Source organism: Apaloderma vittatum, unplaced genomic scaffold, assembly GCF_000703405.1.
Source record: "Apaloderma vittatum isolate BGI_N311 unplaced genomic scaffold, ASM70340v1 scaffold23589, whole genome shotgun sequence".
Lineage (NCBI taxonomy): Eukaryota > Metazoa > Chordata > Aves > Trogoniformes > Trogonidae > Apaloderma > Apaloderma vittatum.
Genome location: NW_009733836.1, coordinates 962 through 3,048, shown reverse-complemented (window position 1 = coordinate 3,048; position 2,087 = coordinate 962). Strand labels below are relative to the sequence as shown.

General features: G+C 59.9%; 1 protein-coding gene across 1 annotated transcript in view; it reads right to left on the bottom strand.

Annotated features, from left to right (window-relative positions):
• Positions 1 to 1,854, bottom strand: part of LRRN2 (leucine rich repeat neuronal 2) — a 13,956-nt gene extending 12,102 nt beyond the window's left edge. Inside the window, exon 1 of the mRNA XM_009876056.1 lies at positions 11 to 1,854. Coding sequence (XP_009874358.1) covers positions 11 to 1,854 — 1,844 coding nt within the window. The remainder of the gene's footprint in view (positions 1 to 10) is intronic.
• Positions 1,855 to 2,087: the final 233 nt, after the last annotated feature.

The following is a 2,087-nucleotide window of genomic DNA, read 5'->3' as shown; positions in this document are numbered from 1 at the left end:
AGCCGGGAGAGCAGCCTCTTTAGTCCGGGCGTTCACGCAAGCCACCTTGGCCTGCAAGTCTACAAAGGCCACGTGGAGGCAAGCCCAGTACTCTGTGTCCTGGTGGAGCCGGGTGATGTTGTAGGTGTGGGTCCCCAGGGGGATCCGGGCCACGTTGGTTGTGTCCAAGCTGGAGCTAAGCAAGAAGCTGGACCAGGTCAGGTTGGAGGAGATGGTGTTGAGATGCGGTTTCCAGGCAACCAGGATGTGGTAGGTCTGGATATCCGCCACCACCAGCTCCAGGCTGTCCTCGCTGAGCGGGAAGGAGTGGTTGACTGTCACGCTGACGCTCTTGGTGTCCGCCCCGAGGAGGTTGTGAGCCACACAGGTGTACAGCCCGGCCTCGCGAGCCGAGATCCCGTGGATCTCCAGCGTCCCTTCGGGGTGCACCTTGTACCACCCATCTTCCGTGTAGGGGATCAGCTTCACCCCCGAAGGAGTGACCCAGTAGATCTCCGGGTCCGGCTCCGCCAGAGCTCGACAATGCAAGGAGATGTTGGCCCCAGCATCAACCTCCAAGTGGGAAGGGAAGCTCTTGGTGGAGATGAGAGGTAGACACCGGTCCGTCATCTCCCGGAAAGGGACATCCCGAATGTGCCTCCTCTTGAGGTCGGGGGGCTCGGCGCACAGCGTGGACTGGGGCTCGATGAAGCGGATGTGGTTTTCCGTGCTGTTGACCCAACGGATGACGCAGTCGCAGCGGATGGGGTTGCTGTGGATGCTGATCTCCTGCAGGTTGGGCAGGGACTCGACCGTCTGCTTATGCAAGGCACTTAGGGCGTTGTTGTTGAGCATGAGGGTTTCCAGTTGGGGGAGGTGGTGGAACGCGTTGGGGTGGATAAAGGACAGCTTGGGGTTGTTGGTCACGTCTAGCTTGGTCAGCTCGGGGAGGTTGATCAAGGCGAACTGGTCTATGGACACCAGCTCCTCCATGTTGTTGAGCCCCAGCTCTTTGAGGTGCAGCATGTTGGTGAAGTCACTTTGCTTCACCCTCTGCAACGGGTTTTTGTTCAGATCCAGGAACTTGAGGCCTGGAACTTGCTGCAGTGCCCGCTTGGGGACATTCATGAGTTTGTTGTCGTAGAAAGAGAGGCTCTCCAGGCTGCGCAGCCCTTCCAGCGCATAGTCCGAGATCTCCCTCAGGTTCATCCCAGCCAAAACCAAACTCCGCAGGTTCGAGAGAGGCCTGAAATTCATATCCAAGATTGCATCCACCCTGTTGCCTCCAATCATGAGGATCTCCAGGCTGGGGAGCATCTGGAACCAACGGCTGTCCACTGTCCTCAGCTGGTTGTAGTTGAGATGGAGGCGCAGCAGGCTGCCGAGGCCGGAGAAGGCTCGGGGAGCGATCCTGCGGAGCTGGTGGTGGTTCAGGTAGAGCTCCTGCAGGTTGCCCAGCCCAGGGAAGCTGCCGTCAGGCAGCTCGGAAAGCTGGTTCTCCTCCAGATGCAGGCTGAGCAGCTGGGGCATGCTCTTCAGGCCAAAGTCCCAGACATCGGAGAAGCTGTTCTGCGACAGGTCCAGCTCCGAGAGGTTTCTGAGATAGTCCAGCTCGCTCTGCTCGAGCCTGGCGATGTTGTTGCTTTGCAAGAGGAGGGTCTGGGTTCCCTCCGGCAGGTCTTCGGGCACGGTGGAGATGAACAAGTCGTTGCAGTCCACCGTGGCAGCCTCCCGGTACACCGAGCGGGGGGTGTACCAGGGCCTGATCTGGCAGACGCACTGCGGGGGGCATTTCACCTTCCAGGGCACGATGGGGATGGCAGCGGCGGCGGCCGCCACGCAGAGCAGAAGCGAGCTGGTTTGCAAGCGTCTCATTTTGGGCTGGTGGGACCAGCTTCCGCCCAGGAAGAAAAGGTTCACTGGGAGCATCCAGAGCTGGGCATGGGGTGACAGCCGGGTGGGGACAGCATCTGCTGGAGAAGATGCTCCATGCAAGCCCCGGGCACCGCTCAGCCCCTGCTATGTGCCCGAGAGCACATAACACCCGTGGACCAGGGCTGGTGCCTTCAGTCAGAGCTTCTCCTTTTCTTCCTCGCCAAATGATTCAT